At 39.1% G+C, this 20,201-nt stretch overlaps 1 protein-coding gene across 2 annotated transcripts in view; it reads left to right on the forward strand.

Annotated features, from left to right (window-relative positions):
• Positions 1 to 11,936, forward strand: part of dapk1 (death-associated protein kinase 1) — a 79,502-nt gene extending 67,566 nt beyond the window's left edge. For both annotated transcript variants that reach the window (XM_067571512.1, XM_067571520.1), the window contains exons 20-26: positions 309 to 525; positions 4,252 to 4,437; positions 4,634 to 4,831; positions 5,934 to 6,072; positions 6,268 to 6,388; positions 6,716 to 6,904; positions 7,460 to 11,936. In XM_067571512.1, coding sequence (XP_067427613.1) covers positions 309 to 525; positions 4,252 to 4,437; positions 4,634 to 4,831; positions 5,934 to 6,072; positions 6,268 to 6,388; positions 6,716 to 6,904; positions 7,460 to 8,755 — 2,346 coding nt within the window. In that variant the 3' untranslated portion in view covers positions 8,756 to 11,936. The remainder of the gene's footprint in view (positions 1 to 308; positions 526 to 4,251; positions 4,438 to 4,633; positions 4,832 to 5,933; positions 6,073 to 6,267; positions 6,389 to 6,715; positions 6,905 to 7,459) is intronic.
• The last annotated feature ends 8,265 nt before the right edge of the window (positions 11,937 to 20,201 follow it).

Genomic DNA, 20,201 nt, shown 5'->3' on the forward strand with positions numbered 1-20,201 from the left:
CTAATAATCAGTATAATGAATAGTTATTTTTATTATAGGTTTCTCTCTCTTCACTATTTTCCCCTCCTACAGGCCTGTAAATCATTATGTCAAATCTAAGAACACATTTTCTCAAAAAATAGATGCATTATGTGGGACAAAATCTGATAAATTGAAGTCATTTGATTTTTGGAGCTCCTTGAAATGAAAAAAAAATGTTGAAGTCCATGTCATACTGTAGACAAACCTGCATCTCAGTGTGACCTGAACTGTCTGAACTGTTTTGTAATAAATTCTCATCTTCCTCTGCGGTTTGGTTTTTGGGTCAGGACAACCACAAACTGAGCTACATCCAACAGCTGCGTCCCACCCAGACCGTCCAGCCCAGGATCAAGCTGAAGCTGTTCGGACACTCTGCGTCAGGGAAGAGCACCCTGCTGGAGTCTCTGAAATGTGGCATCCTGCGCAGCTTCTTCAGGAGGAGGAGGACACGCATGACGAACACGGCCCGCCACCCAAACTCCCCCATCAACTCCAAACCTGCCGGTAGGTGACAGACGGCTCTGAGGAAGCTGTGATAATCCTGCGAGAGATTAAACTTCAGCTCACCTGCCAAAGACGACCAGAGTTAATTATTCTGCCAAAAACGGCTAGAATAATAAATCTGTCACTCTGTTCAGTGTATATCAGCAGTGTTTATTTTGTGCTTGTTCCATTTTTAAGACATTCATCAACTTTATCGTGATTTGGAGTAATAATTCTAGATAATTACAAACTGTTAAGTTAATTGTTGAAACGCAGCGACATTGCTAAACACACGTGAGGTGGGGCAAGTTGGTGAATCCAGTATTATCATAAAAACAATGGCCAAAGCTTCAAAACTAACACAGTTGAAATTACCTTTTGAAATATAATTTAAGTAATACTCAAGGAAAAAATTAAGATGAAAAGCAGCAGGAGGATAATTTGTAAATATTTCGCTGCCGCTGATTTGTGTCAAGCCCAAATTAAAAAGCAGCCAATCAGAAGCCTGTTTGGCAAGATTTCACACCATCATCAGTCTTGAATAATGTTGAAGGTGCAAGCTAATATTCATGCCTCAGCAGCTTCTGTCAAAATGCCCCTAAGCATGACACGTAGCATCAAGCTTTTGTAACAGAGTCGCTCAGTAGTCGCCACTTGGTGTGTGAAGCAAGGCGCTGCTGGGAAATCAGCGAGCATCCCGGCTAGTTTGGCCTGGATTAGGGTGGACGATGTGATTAAAATCTTCTATCATGTTATATGTGATTTTATATTGCAGTATTGATTAAATCGTACATTGTGCTGTAGTACATTTGTGACCAAAATAATTTTGGTCAAAACCAGCAGAGCTTAGAAATGTCAACAATTCATGCAATTAATCCAAAGATTTATATTTCCAATTGTTTTCTTTTCCTGGTTTAATTGTCTACATTAGTTGTTACATTTCACAACATTTGCAGAATAACTAAGTTAGTCATAGTTTCTGGACGTCGGGGTTTGGCTGCATAGACAATACTTGTTAGTAGGATCAGTTCATTTTTGGTTTTGGTCTTTTTATGGGATTTGTTGAAAATGATAAAAATATAAAATATCTCCAGACTTATCCATTAAAGTCCCTTTATGTAGGATTTAAAAAATTGTGACTTTGGTGACCCCTAGAGGGAGTATCTAAAAATACACTGTGGCAGACAGCAGTGTTCACAAATACACAACATTATCCTGCCTCTCACCCCAGTAACCCTGGCTTGTAACCCCATTACTGCAATAAATCTTAACTGGCCTCTTAAAATGAATAGTGCTCAATATGTTTCTTTCCTCTCAACCTTCAAAATAGCTTTTTTCTTTTTTTTAATAGAGGTCAGCTCGGCACACAACAGGCAACAGGTCTGTGGTAAGACTCCCCGTCGTGTTCAGCGTAGTGTAAAAACCATGACCGAGCACACACTCACACTCACACACACAAGTCGAGTCTCTTTCTCGGTATTTGCACTCTATCTGCCCTCGCTCACACACACACACACACACACACACACATACGTACCATTGTGTTGCCTTTAACCACTCTATTTTGCTGCCGCTCAGAGCCATTACCTCTCAGACAGACGCGATGCTCGCTCTGATAATGGTCGGTTACATGAGCCGTATAGAGTTACCGATCTCCATCCTCTATACTATCTGGAAATCTGTGGCCTCTGTCAGAGCTGAGAAGGAGGTTAAAAGAGCTTCTTTTTTTTTCTTGTTCTTTCAGTTCTAGCTGAATTCAGTGATAGTCTTTATTGACTCTGTTATATCTGCAGCGGTACGTGACATGAGTCCACAGCCAAACACAAAGAAGCAGAGCTGGGAGGGGAACAAGCGCCGTCACGATGGTTGTTTTTCTACCCTTTTTATAGATTTCTATTCATGTAAACTTAAAACATCATCAATTCTTTACTTTTTGTTAGCCTGTCAAACATTAAAGTGCATCTTTTTAAATGCATATGTACTTTAGTCTAGTGTCAATATTTGTAACGTTACGATGCAAACACGACTTGACAACCGCATTGATTTCTGGACTTTTCATTTAGTTCATGAATCAGTAACTTATTCAAAAGTGTTTTTTATTCATTCATGACTGTGATCAGTAAAATACACAGCACCTAACAACGCTGAAGCTTGACTTTTCTTTTTTTTTGACACTTAGAAATCACCCTTTCCTGTTAGATGTTTATGCCTGACACAAGGGTGGAACCAGTGTTGACAGAGACATATGAGCAGCTTTGCATCCCTTAAGTCCAAACCTACATCAGCTGTTATTATTAAAAAGGCTGCCTGACCTAAAACCAGAGAAGAAACATGGTATTAGGTTCATTTTTCATGCACCGTAAAATAGTTTCACATCCTCGCATTACTCAGAAAAACATCTCTTAAAAGCAGACAAGAGGGCGTTGACTTACCACTAACCACACTGTCTTTACAGTTGACAGTTCTGTTATTTACAAGAGTCACACAAAAGGATGTTCCTGAAATAATAAGACTTTGTTCAACTAATTCTCACCAAAGTCAGAGGTATTCAAGCCTAAAATCTAACTTATCTCAGCCAAACTTTTTCATGTGTGACCAATCCTGCAGTATCTGTTTGTGTCTGTTGTCACTTTTAAAGCATTGCAATTGATTATTCACAAGAGGAATACGTGCTCGGAGCTGTTTATTCAAACTCAAGCATGATGTCTTTTTACATTCTGTCCTGGTGAGATGCTCTCTTCTAACTGTGATTGGTTAGTACTGAGAACATCAGGTTTTGCAGATGGATTTCGACATCACGTAACCAGAGATTCCTTGACTAACTTTGTATGATAACAGGTTACCAGAAACTGATCTGTAAACAAAACTACTTGTGGATCGTTGTGACCTTTGTTTGCAGCTGTGAACAGTGTCGAACTTAACAACTCAAATACAAATATGCAGCAAAAAAAGACTTCTTTTTTTTTTAAACTGTGGTTCAAACCGAACAAAACAACATGTAGGTGTGGTCCTACAGAGTGTGAAGGAAATCTAAACATTATGTCTGCATAGTGGATTTATTTCCTGTCAAACAGCGCCCCCATGTGTTAGTAAGTGTGTAATTATTGGGTAAACCAAATTGTAGTTGTTGATCTATTTGTGAAATAGACTTGAGATCAGTTTTTATCTGAAATATATCTACAATCAAGTATTTATTGAAATCTTGACTACAATTTAGATTTGTGAAACCTTTGCTTGCATTATATTTTGATCAGTTAAGAATTGATAACACTTTCTAAGCAGCATTTTTCCTCTGAAAAATAGTTGCAATGCAATCAAGCATGGATGTTATTTTGTTTGCTCTAGTCTTTATGTGAAGTTTCTCCTGAAAGACAGAGTAGAAAACAACATGCTCCTGGCTTTCAGAAAACCTTTTTTTAATGGAATACCCTATGGCTATTATAGCAAATATTTTTGATAATTTAAATGTCATTCTGGGTGGAAAAGCCTCCAAAAGTAGCAAAATCAATCCACTGGAATCACAAATGCAGAAAATAATGACGTTAAATAATCATTTATTTATACTATTGTAGAACTTTATCCTCAAATGATTCATTAAATCAATTTCTGGTTGAATTTTAATTTAAAAAACACAATTAATGTTCAGTTTTTGATGCCATTTTTTCACACAAGGCCAATATCATTAAAATAGAGAGTCAAGTTCACTAAATTTAACTCTGCTGTCTCTGTCTCTTCCTCTTTGTTTAGTGTCGGTGAGCATTTCCAACCTGTATCCAGGCTGTGAGAACGTGAGCGTGCGGAGTCGCAGCATGATGTTTGAGCCCAGTCTGACCAAAGGCGTCCTGGAGGTCTTCTCTCCCGTCCACAGCGCTCTGTCCGCAGCCGACGAACAGGCTACGAAGGCCGTCGACATCCAGCATGCCAGCATCCACGGTGAGAGATGAAGATATGTGGAGATGCTTCTGAATTAAGCTGTTTCTTAATGGTGTGAACTTTCAAGTAAAATAATGTTTAGTCACTGCAATAAATTAAATATTGCTCGGTAAGAAGGTTTCTACAGTTCTGGAGAACATCATGAATAACAGACTGGACAACAATGCTAACATGCTGCTCACTTGCGTCCTCGTAGGTGTGGGGGATTTCAGCGTGTGGGAGTTTTCTGGGAATCCGGTTTATTACTGCTCCTATGACTATTTTGCGGCCAACGACGTCACGGCGATCCATGTGGTCCTGTTCAGCCTGGAGGAGCCGTACGAGACCCAGCTGGGCCACATCACCTACTGGCTCAACCTGCTGAAGGTCCTCACCCTGCCCCAGGACAACATCGGTAAGGGGCAGAGAGGAAGAGGAAGGATGAGACCACCTTAGTCATATTTCTAGCCATGACTATCACAGTAGATGAATCTATAATTAAATTTTTAGAAAGGATTTATCATAAAAATACTTAACTCAGATATTTGAGGTCATTTATACCAAGAAAAGGGTGATTGTAGTGCAATCAAGGTAAAACAAACTGAGCAAGACGCTGATTATCATCTTGATGCAAGCATGATCTCAGTTAAAGATGGCTGTTAAATTATGAAAAAGTGATCATTTCCAACTTTTTGATCAATTAACCCATAAGAACCCGGACCCATTTTCTCATTTGAAGAACTGTGCCTTTTTGACCCATTTCTCTGTAATGTAACATATATGTCATAACGATATTTACCTAACTTGTTTTATATCAATTTGTTCAAGAAATGTGGTCAGAACAGGTTAAATGTAATGCAGGATATCTTATTAAAGCATCAGAATTGTTAAATGGGTTGAAACCTACCTTTAGTAACAAAAAACAAGCTTTTTAAAATTAGCTAGTTCTGTCACATTTGCTGACCAGGTACACACCGCCATTTTGGAAGTGATGTCATGGGTACACAGATTCACACCTTGTCACATGACTGCACCAGGATGTTCAGTAGATGTCACTTAGGGACTTCATGAGTAAAAATCAGGGATAAAGCTGTATAAGGAATTTTCCAGAACACTGAAAGGGTTGGTGACACCAAAGGACTTCATGGTTGAGACTTTCAAATACCTTGTTTTTCAAAATATCATAGTAACAACATGTGGATCAATTTACTGACATAAACAGATGTAAACATTGTGCCTAAGTTGTATTATGTCATGTGTTTAATATGGCAAGTTTCAGTGATAGAATTTCACCAAACAAAACCCAGAAATATAATTGAAAAGTCTTTGAATTTAGGCGTACAGTATGTGGCAACATACAGTTTGTTCTGTCACATAGTTTCATATATGTAAATACAGCCAGTGAATATTTGAAGATAACTGTATGATTTGATGAGTTTGGTGTTTGTTTCCAGCTTTGAAGCAAAGGATTGTTGTTCTGACTGTGTGTGGTCTTTTTTGTCTGTATGTCTCTCCAGCTTTCGGGGGTCGGATCCAGCAGCCTCTTGTGGTCGTCCTGGTGGCGACACACGCTGACCTCGCTGACGTTCCCAGAGCTTTCTCTGGAGAATTCAGCTACGACAAGGAGAGAGTGCTGCTCAAGGAAGTCAGGAACAGGTCAGGACTTGTTTCTTGTTTTTGTTTTGTTTTTAGCAAGAGCCAATGTTTTGTGATGCAGATGCAGGTGTAACAAATACCGTTAACAGTGGTTCGGGTCTGTTTAGTTGTGGCAGTAAACCGGTTCTTCATAGCACAGAGTTTGTGAGGTCATGTTACCTTTTTTCTGATAAAAAAGTGGTGTTTTGTTTTCAGGTTTGGAAACGACCTGCAGATCAGTGACAAACTGTTTGTGATGGACGCTGGAGCTTCAAACTCCAGAGACATGAAGCTGCTAAGGAGTCATCTTCAAGAACTTCGCATCAACATCATCTCTGTGAGCCCTACACACACACACACACACACACACACACGCACACACACGCACACGCACAAACACACACACACACAGTTTGTCTTTCCCGTTCTGACATCCTGTGTGTGTCTGAAATCACTAACCTTTATTAGATCTTCCTCAAACAGGACATGTATACGGTGTTGTAAAAGTGATCAACATTTGTAGAAAGTTTTCCCGACTGAATCTAGAATAAATTTGTTGGTTTGGCTCAGTTTGGCTGGTTAAAACAGTCAGTTAACCCAAAGAAAGGTTAACATTCACTTATGTACGGCCTCTCCTTCTCCTTCTCCTTCTCCTTCGGTGCAGAGGTGTAGTCCCATGACGTTGCTGTCGGAGCGTTTGCTGACGACCCTGCCGACCTGGAGGAAGCTGAGCGGACCCAACCAGCTGACGTCATGGCAGCAGTTTGTCAGCGACGTTCAGGAGCACATCAACCCGCTGGTCAGCCAGGATCACCTCCGCACGCTGGCCCTGCAGCTTCACAGCATGGGAGAGGTGGGAGTTTGTTTCCTCATTGGAGCATTTTTTTTGCATTTTTTTGTTTTCTGTACATTCAGACTGACTTCTTGTCTCCAACAGCTGACTGTCATTTCACCAGACGACCACCAGGGTTCACTGTTTGTTCATGAATAAACTAAACTAAAAGTTTTGTTTTCATCTGTAAGCAATTACTCAGAATGACTCTGCTGCTGTTGTTTCTCTGTTTATTCACCAGATGGACTCAAATGAGGAACCCTCCTCAGTTTTGAAATTACTTTCTGTATGATTTGCTGTTATCTTGTCATGAAACATACTGGGTGGCCTGTTTTACATTGCAGCAATCCTTACAGTGATTGCAGCACTTCTTTCTTTACTCTCTCTCAATCAGTTTTTCCACAATTTTGTTTCTATGTCAATGTTTCACCATGTTTACTGTCTTTCTTTTCACTTTTCTCTCTTATCTTTTATCCTCCTGGTCCTTTCTGATTACTCTCTCACTGTTTCTCCACACTTTCTCCTGATGTTACTTCCTCTCTCACCACCTCTCCTCTTTCCTCCGTCTCTCCACAGATCAACATCATGCAGAGTGAGACTGTGCAGGACGTGGTTCTGTTGGAGCCTCGCTGGCTCTGCAGCAACGTGCTCGGCAAGCTGCTGTCTGTGGAGACACCCAAGGCCATCCACCACTACAGGGGGCGCTACAGGCTGGAGGAGGTGCAAGCACTGGCGCCTGAAAGTGACGTGGACGAGCTGCTGCAGATTCTGGACGCAATGGACGTCTGCGCCCGTGACGCCACCAACCCCTCCATGGTGGATGTTCCCGCGCTCATCAAGACAAGCGGCCTCCACCGCTCGTGGACCGAAGAGGAAGAGGAGGAGTCGCTGATCTACGGAGGGGTCCGACTCGTCCCCGCAGAGCACCTTACCCCCTTCCCCTGCGGCCTGTTTCACAAGCTGCAGGTGAACCTGTGTCGCTGGAGCCACCAGCAGAAGCCCGAGGAGGAGAGCGGAGAGGATATCGATGGAGACATCCACCTGTGGACCAACGGAGCCAAGGTGAGCCAGGCGGCAGTTGAGGCCATGATCCTACTGGTCAACCACGGCCAGGGGGTGGAGATCCAGGTGCGTGGTCATGACTCAGAGCGGGCCAAGTGCTACACCCTGTTGGACACCATCTGTAGTATAACAGAGAACCTGCTGGCCTCCACCCTCCCCGGACTGCTCACAGCCAAATACTACCTAAGTCCTCAGCAGCTGCGGGAACATCACGCCCCCATCATGATCTACCAACCCAAAGATTTCTTACGGGCCCAAGTTCAGCGGGAAACCTCGCTCACAAACACCATGGGCGGCTACCGCGAGAGCTTCAGCAGCATCCTGGCCTTCGGCTGCGCTGAGGTCTACCAGCAAGGGACTCTGGGAACGGACATCCACATATCAGAAGTCCCCCTGTTGGCTCGCAGGAAGCTCTGCCGCATGCTGGACCCTCCGGACGCTCTGGGGAAAGACTGGTGCCTGCTGGCCATGAACCTCGGCCTCACAGACTTGGTGGCCAAACACAGCAACGGGACTCCCAACGGCACCCCTGAGCTGGACTCAGGCCCGGACTCCCAGCAGGCAGCGCTGCAGCCCAGCCCGACGGCGGCGCTGCTGCAAGAGTGGAGCGGGCGAGCCGACAGCACGGTGGGCGTGCTGATGGCCAAGCTGAGGGAGCTCGGCCGCCGAGACGCCGCAGACTTCCTGCTCAAAGCTTCTCCTGTTTTCAAAGTCAACATGGAGGCGGTGGCGGGGGCCGCCAACAGCTACCCCGCCACCTGCAACGGAGGCACATCGTACAACTCCATCAGCTCCGTCATCTCCCGCTGAACTTAACAGGGTCGGCTTTCTGTCCTCGCCAAACGTCAGAATAGTTAGTCTGAGGTGACATTTTCCCCGATACAGGACGGTCACAGACTTACGTGTGAACGAACATGAAGTGCAATCCTACCAGAGAGTCCAGCTGCTCGTTCCTTAATCACTCCATTAAGTTGGTGTATGAACCAGCGGATGTTGTGTTTGTGCTCTCCACACCTGTACAGCTGATCTTTCCTTCCACTATGAATGTTGTGAAAGAGCTGATTGTCCTGAGCTCCAAAGAGGAATTCTGTGCTCGACTGATATTTTTTTTTTGTTCTTAATCTTGTTGTGCTGCTTTTTAATATTCCCTCCCTCCGTACTCTACTGCACACTCACTCTTCTTACAGCGAACAGTCGGAAAGTTTGGAAAAGATACTTTTTTTTTTTTTTTTTTTAAACGATCAACTCTACTTGCAGGAGTGGACGTGGTTTAAAAAAAAAAAAGACAGCAGCCTCATGTTTGGACCTTCTTCATATCCGTCCTCCAGTACAAAACTGAGGACTTTATTATTTTATTATCAGTACATGTAGGAGGCTGTCATCTTTACCCGCTCCATCCATCAGTTACGTATAATGATATCGCCATCCTTGCTTCTGTTTTACTGATGTGACATGTGGGCGTTCAAATAACAGCATTTTTTTCAGAGTGCCTTTGTGGCCTTCTACCTCCCTCAAGAGCACAAATAGTCTTGTTAATATAAAACAGTAGATCTTTCCAAACATTTGAAGAACTGTGCCTTTTTGACACAAATGATAAAAAATGAATTTCAATCAAGCCTAACGAGCAGGCAGGCTGTCTTTCGGTGACATTGACGCAGAAAAGGCCATTTTACATATTAGACAAAAAAAAACGATTAATGAAGAAAGCAAAACAATAAAATCTCAGCTGAAAATTGAATTTTGCAGGAAAAAAAACAACATAAACAAGTTGAAATCAGTAGATTAGAGTCCAGCAGTGTTCTGCTCTGCGTTTCGACGTCAGGGCAGTTCGATCTTCCCTCATTTGGAGCCAGTGTAAAGTTGATTATACAGCTCAGATATTTCCCTCCGGAGTTGATACAGACTAGAAAAGAACTAAAAGGAGACTAAATATTGGAGTTACATTCACCAGGTGGTCAAACACATGACTCCGGATGAATGCAGATGTTGCTTATTGTCTGCTGGATGTGTAGATGATCTCTCTGAGTATCGCATTACATCAGAAACCTTATTAAGGTTAAATTAGGATACAGAGGTACAGTTGCACATCAACTCCTTTCTAGGAAATATTAGAGACTTGTAAAACAAGGTGTCACTGTTAATGTTTTCTCTTAAGAAGCCTGTTAGTCGTTTCCATTCACACAAAGGGAACTCTAGCCATTTAACAGAAAAAAGGAGTTTTTTTCCTGAAGTACAGTGTCTTATCGAAGGCTTTTGATCCTCTCAGCTACAAAATGCATGTAGAGAGTCGCACATTAAAACCTGTGCGCTCATACTGCTTATTAGGAATAGAAAGTGCCACCAAAATGATAAAATATAACATAAAGAAAGGTAAATTTTGTAAATTGGTTGATTTCTAACATTTTCTAATAACCTAAAGGGTAATTTATTACACACAGAGCTGTCAGTTACAGTAAACATACCTGACACTGCAGCTTTTTAACGCCTCCTCAACAGGTTTTCTGCATTAGCGACCAGCAGAAGGACGTAAGCAATCACGTTACTATCCGCAGTGTCAGATTTTTTGCACAGCGGCATCGACGCCGCTTCTGTTGAGCTAAATTTGAGCTTCTCTCAGTATCGCTGTCGGTTGTTTGGTCGGCCACACCTGGCTTCACATCTTCTTTCAGTTTGTCTTTTTTATAACATGAAGCTCAGCTCGGCCTGGTCAGCAAAAGCAGGGAAACGATGGCATGAAGTTAGTGTTGTTAGTTGAAAAAGGCCAAAGGCTACTGGTGACAGAAATGTCCTGAGAAACCATATTTTGAATTTTGACATTGTCACTTTGTGTAAGCTGATATTTTATAACGTTTATGTCCGAACTTTGAACCAGAAAAATGTTTTCTTTTCAATGTGTGGGTTGTTGGTGTTGGGAAAAGAGTCTTTCATTCCTAAAAAGTTAGACTTTGTGGGTGTTAAAAGACTTTTCAGGGCACAGTGTCGTGCAGTTTTACAAAAAAAAAAAAAAAAAAAAGATGAGCTCTGTGCCAGAGTGCAGTATTTCCTGTCTGCTTTACTTCCCCAGTGTTACCATCTGTTCACAGAGATAAAACAAGACTCTTTCAAATAATGTCCGTCTCTCACTATTTTTGGCTCAGCCTGAACTTGTCAATCAAACAGCGAACTTCTGGCTGTGATGTAAATACTCGAGGCCTGTTTTCCTCGACTTCATCGTCACTTTTCTGTTATTTCCAGCTCACTTTAAGCTTTTTGGGGGTTTTTTTTTTTTTTTTTTGTCCAAATCTGTTGATTGCAACAAGGCAAAATGAATGTACTACACAACTTTCCTAAGAATATGGTGACAAGGAAAAATAAATTAAAGGTATGGTGATAAAATTCCAACATTTGTACAAAAACATGATGAAATGAAATGTCCCAAACGGCTCGGAAATATGAGTTTCAGTCCATTTTATTTTTCTTGTTTTATTGAGGCTGTTGTTGATGTGTATAATCATTGCCAATGTTGTGTGCCTAAACACACGCGCTCGTTCATTCCTCTATTATTGCCTTGTACAGTATACAAGCCGAAAAGTGATGTTTCAGAAAGGGAAGTGAATATTATGTTTCTCTTGTTTCAAGAAGAGGCACTTTTTTTTTTTTTTTGTTGGTAAAAGCTGGGAATCACTATAATATTACCGAGTTTGTCTCCGTTGTTTTGGTGTCTTTTTTTCCAGATGGTTTCAACTGCGACTCTGACAACTGAAACAAGTGGATTTAAAGGTTTTCTCCAAACTTTTTTTTCCTGTATGTCTCTGTTTGATGAGGAATTACACGCTCAACGTTATTTTTGAGTAAATTTTCCTTCTCGGAGACTCCGGTCCAATCGCCGCATTGCACAAGTCTTTTTGTCGCTATTTATGTTATGTTCATTTAGCATGTCTTGGAATGCCATGTTCTTAGTACTTCTGACACTTTATAGTGTAATACATTTTATAATAAATTCTTTACCTAATGTCATCGTCTCTCTTCTACTTGATGACCAACAATTAAAGGTTCCTGAGGTAGCGTTGGAGGAGTAAATTGATACTTTAACCCTTACATACTGTTTATATTCTGACCTTTCCCTTCATAATTAGTTTTTCCACTGAACTTTTGAACCATAAATCTATTTCTCATTCATAAATACCTCATCACTCATAAATAAATAGGTGATAAATCCTTAATAAAGCTGTCAGAGAGCAGAGACACTGTATTTATGGAGAAAAATATTCACAATCACACTATATAATGGTCCTATGTTATATAAAACAGGAGAACATAACGGCCATAATGAATGTTATTGAATGGTGAATTTTCAAATAAATACGACTCAAATTTAATCCCAGAACATCTTCTATGTACAAAAACATGTATCAGCTGCACAAAAAAAGTGAAAAGAAGTTGAAATATTTCCAGTTGAACAGAATGGTGTTTAGGGTGTTTTTAATGCTCTCGAATGTTAAAATGGGTCAAACTTGTATGTAAGGGATAAAGGGAGGAACAGGATAGTTGATTGTTGCTTTACAGCACAAAACAGGAAGAGGGCGCTGTCCTTCCAAGCTAAAACTGTTCAGACTTAGAGGCAGAAAATTTCTTTTGATATATTTTTTCTTTTTACTAAAGACCAACAAATTGTCAGAATTTTAAGCAGACTGCAACTAATTAAATATCTTATAAACTCAATCAAGATCAGAAAAGATTGGAAGATTTCACCACCAGCGTTTAGAGGAAACCCAAATCATTTCATCATTGCAGTGGTGGAAGTATTCAGATGCGTCACTTAAAGGACGGGTTCACAGTCAGGAGCCCAGATGAACATTGAAACGTGTTTTTCTTGCTGTAATCATTCCTCCTGTTCATACATTAGAAGATCCCTTCATAATGCATTTACAATGTAAATGATGGGAGACAAAATCCACAAAATCTTCTGTGCAAAAATGTATTTAAAAGTTTATCTGAAGCTAATATGAAGCTTCAGCATCCAAATGAGACAAATCAAGTTGATATCTTTCAATATCACAGTGTTTTTAGTGCCAAAGTCCCTTTTTTTGTTACTATACTTCCACTGCAGCTAGATGTTAAATAATTGTAGTGGAAGAAAAAGTACAATAGTTCCCTCTCAAATGTAGATGAGTATAAAGTAAATATAATCCACAAGTGTCTTGCAATACTTATTTGAGTAAATATATTCAGTTTTATTGTAAAACAACTCATTAATTTAAATGAGGGCAGCAGGGACAGACTGGTGTCTTCCGGGTGTTTGTGTGTCTTTCTTGTCCTCTGTTAGATTCCAGGCTGTGTTACTCACACTTCTCTGGGTTCATTGTGGCGCTTCAGCTGCAGAGCTGCAGGGTCGTCAACAGCCACCCACACACACACACACACACACACACATACACACACACACACGCTCACATGATCTGCCTGCTGGCTGAAGCATGCCGGGTTCGTCTCAACTTGCCCCAACTGCTGACGGTGTCGCATGTCATTCAAAAATATTTGTACAGAGAGAGATTAATGGAGCAGAAGGCGAGACGTTTGAATTGTGTGAATTTGTCATACTCACTTTGCAGACAATAATAGATTTGGTAAATGTTTAGATATTAGTATTTTTTTATGTATAAATGAAACATCTTTGAAAGCTTTAATTACAGGCCAATTCCACATGTAACACTTTGTAATGTCAGCTGTTGGTACAAAGTCTAAGATATGTTGTAAACTAGAGTACCACAATTATTGTATCAAACAAATTGGTGTAATAACCTCTATGAAAGTCTGAAAACTGAACTTTTTTTTGTTTTCAGTCACACTAGATGTATCTTCAAACTGACAATAATGAATTTAAAAAATGCATTTTTAAAACATCAGTGTGTGCATGAGTCAAAACAACATTTTCTTCCATCTGGAATCAATTCTGCCCAGATAAACATTACATGTGGTAACACCATTAATACACTTTAGTGCATGTAAGCAAATAAAATTAAACAATAAAGCCAGTGGTGGAAGAAGTATTCAGATCCTTAAGTAAAAGTACCAATACACCAGTGTAAAAATACTCCATTACAAGTAAAAGTTCTGCATGTAAAATTCTACTTAAGTAAAAGTACATAAGTATTATGAGCTTGATGTAGTTAAAGTATTGCAGTAAAAGTAGTGGTTTGGTCCCTCTGACTGATATATTGTTATATATGACATCATTAGATCATTAATACTGAAGCATCAGTGTTAGAGCAGCATGTTACTGTTGTAGCTGCTGGAGGTGGAGCTACTTTCAACTACTTCATATACAGTTAGCTAGTTTAGTCCAGTGGTTCCCAACCTAGGGGTTGGGCCCCTTCAAAGGGTCACCAGATAAATCTGAGGGGTCGTGAGATGATTAATGGGAGAGGAAAGAAGAAAAAACAAAGTTCTGATACACAAATCAGTTTTCAGTTTTTGGACTTTTTCTCTAATCTTTGATCTTTGGTGAAATATTGGATCATTTGAACATTTATTGAGATGAAACCATGTGAGAAGTTTAGAGGGAAAAATCCCTATTTGGTGGAGCTGTTAACAACTCATAGACATCTGAAATGTGACCCCGACTATACGCTGCTTTTTGTAAGACGTCAAAAGCCAAAAAGGTTGGAAACCACTGGTTTCATCTTTAACAATGTGTTGTATTTTAAAAGCTTGTTATATTATCCATTGTGTCAAATCTTCATCTGAAAAGAAACTAAAGCTGTCAAATAAATGTCGTGGAGTAGAAAGTACAATATTTCCCTCTGAAATATAGTGGAGTGGAAGTATAAAGTAGCATCAAATGGAAATACACAAGCAAGGTACAAATACCTCAAAATTGTACCTAAATACAGTACTTGAGTAAATGTATTTAGTTACTTTCCACCACTGATTAAAGTTACATAAATAAGCTGCAAATATCATCATAAATATAGTATGTGCTTGTGGTTAAACTTGTGTCACATCATGAGGTGATGAGAAAATCCTCAGTTCCTCAATCTATAGACAAACTGGAGTTTCATTCTTGTCAGTACAGTAACTGTAGAGACGTCTGTTGTTTACTGGAAGCAAACCACAACACTTACTGTTAATACTTCCTGTCCTAAACATTTAATATTTCCTTAATATTGTCATAGGTATGTAAAAGTTTATTATCATTGCCAATTTTGTAAAAGACTCCATCACATTGTTAATATTCTGCTGTAACAATTAGCGATACTAATATTTGAAAAAATCAGACAATATATCAACATATTTTTCATACATTAACATTTTTAAAAGATCCCTTTAAGGATAAGTTCACAGCTTTTCAAGTGTGTCATAAAACAACAGTCAGGTGTCCTTATGAAAGTGGACTATAATCATTCCTCCTGTTCATAGTGGTTATTAAAGGCTCACAGGTCTGCTAACGTGGCGCTGGACTTGTATATATTGTCTAAGCAAATACCTCCCGGATCAATAATGTTAACTAACTGCTCAGTGGAGGCTGTTATGTGAGAAAACAACATGTCGCGTGAGAGTGACCCTGGTCTGTAGACGTTTTCATCAGCTCAGGTCTGTTAACCTTTGTGTCTGAGATGGGAAGACCAGACTAGCAGCTGATAACCCTCCTCAACTGACTAGAGACCTAATCTGAGGAACGATAACTCCATAAATGATGCGTTAACGGTTCACAAAGTACACTACCAGGCCTTCATAACAGCTAGATAGACTGAATATTCATCAAAAAACAGATAGCTGAGGACAGGAAATGAGCACCACTGTGAAACAAGAATCCCATTACCCAATCAACCCTTAAAACACCAATCGCCCCTTTAATCTTAGATTATAGTGTTCAGTGTGGTGACCAGAGATCCATTCATTTTTAAACCCAAAGCTCTTATAACACCTTGATTTGAAAAGCCTTTAATTAACAAATTAATCACAATTTAAGGGGTACAAAATCCTTTATTTATTTATAATTGAAGGAGTAATTAAGGGGTTCTTAAATGAAGTAGATTTTAAGAGTGCATGACTGTCCGTTAATTTACACAATCATTTGCTGCAAACTTAATTTTCAAAAAATTAAGGCCTTTTAATCTACAAGTTAATGAGTCATTTTTGTGGGTTTTGGTCAATTTTAAACTGTGCAATGTTCGAATTTCCATTTTTATGCAGCACAGAGTTTATTCTTGACCTCGGGAATATTTGAGAAAACTAAATCTCACCACAAAGTCTGAAGCTTTTGATCATATTACAGGAACTTCACCATCAAGTTAACAACATAATATTTCCTGTAGTGATTCTGTCAGGTCAAACTGTACATTTTTACTCCACTTAATAAAACAATTTTACTTTCTTGTGTTTATTACAGGACTGCTAGCGTGGCTGCAGACTTTAAGCAAATACCTGCTGGATCAATAATGTTAACTAACTGCTCAGTGGAGGCTGGTAAACCCTTGAATGTGCAAACAATCCATTAAAAATACCTTAATTAATGCAACTTTAAGGTAATACTTAATGCAAATTAAACCCTTTAATTAGCAAACAGTCAGAACTTCATGAACCTCAGAGGGTTTTTAAAAACTTTATTTACATGATGTGATGAAACAGGTACTTTACAATTGTGAAGTTTTTGCCATTTATACTGTAAAAAGTTACTTTATGTGTATTCTTTTTCTCAACTTATGTACATTTATGTGACAGCTAGTTGTCACTTTGTAGATTAAGATTTTACTTACAAAACATGTGATCAGCTTATAAAATAAGATGCATTGTTATGAATTAACAAAGTAGTTAAAATGTCTCCACCTTAACTTGCAGCAGCATAAATTTTCTGCTTACACATTAATGGTTCAGTAAAAAAATAATCTAATAATTCAATATCCTGCATAACTTTTACCTTTGAGACTTCAGCTGATAACACTTTTGCACTTTTGCTTAAATTTATGTATTTTTATACATCAGAACTTTAGTTTAAGTAAATAACGTGAGAACTTCTTCCACTAATGCTGACAACACCATTTGCAGTCGTCCTGTTTAGATGACTAATGGATGTGTTTGGTAACTGCGGACTTGCATTCCCATACAGAAAGTGCTCAGTCAATCATTGTCATGTGTCGCTCTGTTTGAGCAACAGGATCTAGTCACACATCAGCTACTGACGACGCTTTCTGCTTTCTGGAAATCAGGAAATTATGTATTTTTAGCTTAACATATATGTATGATGCCATCTTAACTTGACCGCATAGTTGCAGATTTTGGAACATCATGCATCTTGCACATGAACAGGAGCAGATGAATCATGTCCCGTATATCACTGTGTAACATCTCACAGATTTTCAAGTCTGACCTAAAATAACAGTCAGGAGCCCAAAATGAACGTTGAAACAGGTTTTTCTTGCCGCAATCATTCCTCCTGTTCATTCGAAGATCCTTTCATAATGCACTTAACATGTAAGTGATGGGGGTCAAAATCCACAGTCCTCCTCCTGTGCAAAAATTTTATTAAAATTTTATCTGAAGCTGATATGAAGGTTCAATCGTCCAAATGAGTCAAATCAAGTAGATATCTTCCAACATTACAGTCTATATATCTGTGGTGGAAGTCTATACTTCCACCACAGCTCAACAGGGAAACACTGACTGAGGAAACAAACATTTTATGCTTTTTCATTTCATGAAAAATCCAAATACTTAAAAAGAAGTTTATGGGTCAGAATTTTCTGAGACTGGGGGGCATTATAAGGGGACTCATTCATGTATTTCTTAGTAGCTCTAAAGTTCTAGTTGCTCCATTACGCAACAACAAACAGACATTTCTGTTTGTCCACATCGAAACAGATCTGTCCATTTAAGAGTGAAAACTCAGCTTCAGCTTTACGTAATGCAAACACTAACACGTCAAGTCTGAGAGGCAAAAGCCGTCAAAATACTGAGGTCAAGGTCTGGACTTCATCATGTTAACATACGTATACAAATATTATCAGCAAACTATACTTAAAGTATCAAAAGTCAACTCATAAAACAGAATAAGTCCTTTCAGAGTGTTTTATCATATTATTTAATCATTATTACTGATGCATTAACAGCATTTTAATGTTGCAGCTGGTTGAGATGGAGCTAATTTTAACTTCTTTAATCTTTAATATCACGTGTTATATCATATTTTTTGTGGATCGTATGTTTTTTATATAAAATCTGAACCTTCAAAGTAACTTAAGGTGTCAAATGAATGTAGTTGAGTAAAAAAAACAATATTTCACTCTGAAATGTAGGAGAATACAAGTATAAAGTGGCAAAAAACGGAAATACTCAAGTGAAGTAAATTGTACTTAAGCTTACCTTACACTACTACATCACTGTCAAAAATAAGAAACAATTACATGAACAAAAGGTTTGTTTCTGAAATCAAAACAACTCGGTCTGTTCAGAGTTTCACAATGTTATCAGTCACATGAGCGTCGACCCTGATTAACTCAGACTTTGTGCCGGCAGTTCCTGGAAGTTCTGCCGTGATGCGTATTCATAGTCTCCCACTGCTGTAACGATGAAAACATAACAAATAACATAAGTGATTATTCATATATGCTTTATAGAGTAAACTCTGTGTTAAATACATGTTAAGTCATTTACAGTCAACATGTGGAGGAAAAATATTCTACACACACGATTTAATCTGTCATCTTGTTCACCAGACGGTGAACTTCCCTCTTCTTTTTTTAAAAAAAACATCCTTTTCTCTCTGTGTGTCTGGGAGCAGTTGTCATATAATGAAGTAGCAGGTTATATACATCTCCTTTTAAAGAAAGTATGATCAGAAAATATTGCAACAATTCTGTGTTTATAGGTTTCACTTTATCTGTGTCTCCTTATCTACAGAGTCAACATGTAGTTATCCAGCAGTCATAATCCAAACACAAATCTGTCTCGTTGGAGAGTGAACTTGAGGAGAAATACTTCAGTTTCACTGATAGTTTATAAAATGGTTGTTAGGTGCAAGACCACTCGCAGTCATTTTGAGTCTTTTTAGCAATTTTTTACAGGTTAACTTTAACTCAAAAGTCCTGCTCTTGATTAAAAACTACAGCTGAATTTATACTGTATTTTATTCATGTTGGAGATTGACATGAAGAGAGGTTGTTTAACTCCTTTGCAAAACTTCCTGCCAGTTATTTTAATGATCTATTAGTCTATAAATTTGCACTAAGTTGTATAAGTGAATCAAAAATGAACAGCAAATTGACCCAATATGAGTAAATACTAAATATTACAGGAAAGATTGAGTTCAACAGCAAAAATTGTGATCCCTGCATTTCATTGATCTCTTTACTTTCCAGTAAGAAACGTTAAATAACATTTCATACGGAGGCTGTATGTAGTGTAAGGACCCATTTAGTAATGGCTCACCATGGAACCCATAAACTGTAAAAGTGAAATATTTCATAATAGTACTGAAAAAATGTTGACCTCTGGTATCTTACCTGCTTGTTTGCTGTGTAAACACACTGCTACTGCTATAAAATGTCATGACATGATGCACACAAGAAACCAGGTTACTCAGACGCCTTTACATGTATTGTAGTAACCCAGTTCCTGCACTGTGTGATTGTGACTCTCAGTTGCAGTTGATCTTCAGTGGAGTTATTTTGATCCTCATCATTTCTTTCATCCCTTTGCTCTGCTGTCAAAGCGATACTTTTGATGCAGAGAGTAAGGGTCTCTGGCACAACTTCACCTACTTCCAAGGTGCACAGAGAAGGGAAAGAAGTCTAGAGAGATGAGAACTCCAGCAACACTTGTAGTATGAAGAACAACTTTATTAATTGACCGACGCATCAACAGGGTCATCATCAGGGTCATCCCTGGGACCTTGATGAAGGCCCCAAGCCGAAACACGTCGGTCATCTAATAAAGTTGTTTCTCATACTACAAGTGTTGCTGGAGTTCTCATCTCCCCACAGCCATACTTTTTGTCATGCACATGTGCAAATGTAAAAAGGCCAAATAGAAACCTTGATTACACTTATGCACGGCTCGGAAATCATCTTTCTCCAGGAGAGGCTGGAAGAAGTCAGCTACCCCAGTTATGGAAACCAAATTTCTTGTATACATAAATGTGTCTTAAAACAAGTCAGGTGTCCATATGAACACTGAAAGAGGTTTTCCTCGCTGTAATCATTCCTCATGTTCTTACTCGCTATTATAAGATCCCTTTGAGATGTGTTTTCAATGTAGGTGATGGGGGCATTTTGTGAAA

This window comes from Thunnus thynnus, chromosome 2 (assembly GCF_963924715.1).
Source record: "Thunnus thynnus chromosome 2, fThuThy2.1, whole genome shotgun sequence".
Lineage (NCBI taxonomy): Eukaryota > Metazoa > Chordata > Actinopteri > Scombriformes > Scombridae > Thunnus > Thunnus thynnus.